Source organism: Lactuca sativa, chromosome 3 (genome assembly GCF_002870075.4).
Source record: "Lactuca sativa cultivar Salinas chromosome 3, Lsat_Salinas_v11, whole genome shotgun sequence".
Lineage (NCBI taxonomy): Eukaryota > Viridiplantae > Streptophyta > Magnoliopsida > Asterales > Asteraceae > Lactuca > Lactuca sativa.
In genome coordinates, this window is record NC_056625.2 from 308,544,398 (window position 1) to 308,546,036 (window position 1,639).

The 1,639-nt window shown below is 34.4% G+C and overlaps 1 protein-coding gene across 1 annotated transcript; it reads left to right on the plus strand.

Moving 5' to 3' along the window:
* Positions 1-568: 568 nt before the first annotated feature.
* LOC111880928 (uncharacterized) lies at positions 569-1,198 on the plus strand. Its single transcript, XM_023877343.2, has one exon. The coding sequence runs from the start codon at positions 569-571 to the stop codon at positions 1,196-1,198; it is 630 nt and encodes a 209-aa protein (XP_023733111.1).
* The last annotated feature ends 441 nt before the right edge of the window (positions 1,199-1,639 follow it).

A 1,639-nucleotide genomic window follows, 5' to 3' on the forward strand; every position in this document is an offset into this window, starting at 1 on the left:
TCCATTTTTTACGCAAAAATATACCGCCATAATTTCATGCCAAAATTTTACTCTTTATTTTTAAATTTTCATTTTCTTACGGTAAAAATTGGAGGCAATTAAGCCGCCATAATTTTAAAATTTTACTCCAGCTTTTACTTTTTATTTTTTTTATTTTTTTATTTTTTTTATGATAAACAATTGGAGGCAATTATGCCGCCATAATTTTTTGCCGGAAGCACTTAAAGATAATTTTATGGAGCCAATATTTTTACCACCTTTATATTTATATGCATCAACCAGTTCATAATAGTGTATTCCAACTTCAAATTTATTGTTATCAACACTTTAGTTATCATATGGAGCTTTCCACAAATCCACCTACTAAAAAAACACTACCATTGCACAACGTCAAGCCATATTCCAATCCCTATTGCAAGAAAGTTTCGATGGAAGATTAAAAAAAGGTTTCGCAAGTGAAGTAACTTCACTATTCTCGGTTTCTAAGCGAACCGTTAGTCGCATTTGGCATCAAGGTAAAAATCAAGTTGACCATGGATTACCGGTTGATTTCTCTTCAAATATGCCAATGGTTGTTGGGCGGAAAAGGGTACAAATAAATTTGAATCAAGTTTCGGAAATTCCATTACGTCGTCGATCCAATATACGCTCTCTTGCAAAATCTCTAAATGTTTCAAAATCAACATTGCATAGAAGAATTAAAGAAGTTGTTCTTCGACCACATACAAATGCCATCAAGCCAACTCTAACTCATGAGAATAGAAGAGCAAGGTTAGAATATTGTTTATCAAAGATCACATTGTCATCATTATTTAGTCCAATTCCTACATTCCATGATATGTTTAATGTTGTCCATATTGATGAAAAATGGTTTTATATGTCAAAACCATCAAAACGTTATTATTTTGTCCCCGGTGAGGATGAACCATTAAGAACATGTAAAAGCAAAAAGTTTATTACAAAGATCATGTTTCTAGCGGCGGTAGCAAGACCGAGATATGATTCATCGGGCAACGAAGTTTTTTCGGGAAAAATTGGTATCTACCCATTTACAACATTAGAACCCGCTAAACATTCAAGCAAAAATCGTGTTGCGGGAACAATGGAAACGAAGCCTATTTTATCGGTGAACAAAGAGGTAACAAGGTCATGGTTGATAGAAAAATTTCTACCGGATATTAGAGCTAAATGGCCGTGAGGTCATACCGGTCCTATATTTATTCAACAAGATAACGCAAAGCCCCATATTGATGTTGATGATAGCGAGTTTCTTGAAGCGGCATCGCAAGATGGGTTTGATATTCGACTTTGTTTTCAACCCCCCAATAGCCCGGATTTGAATGTTTTAGACCTTGGATTTTTTCGAGCAATACAATCACTTCAAGAACAAGAGGCTTTGAGTACAACCGATGAATTGGTTAATGCGGTTCAAACATCTTTTGAAAGAATGCAATCACAACAACTTAACAATGTTTTTTTAACACTACAAACATGTATGAAAGAAATCATAAAGGTTCAAGGTGGCAACAATTATCATATACCGCATATTGGTAAGTCTAGGTTAGATCGACAAGGTAACTTACCACTCCAAATTGAGTGTGATCAAACTTTAATAGACGATGCTGTAATGTATTTGAAC

What these genes read in the sequence shown, in the direction of transcription:
- LOC111880928 (XM_023877343.2), top strand. Translation starts at nt 569, where the DNA reads ATGGTTGTTGGGCGGAAAAGGGTACAAATAAATTTGAATCAAGTTTCG.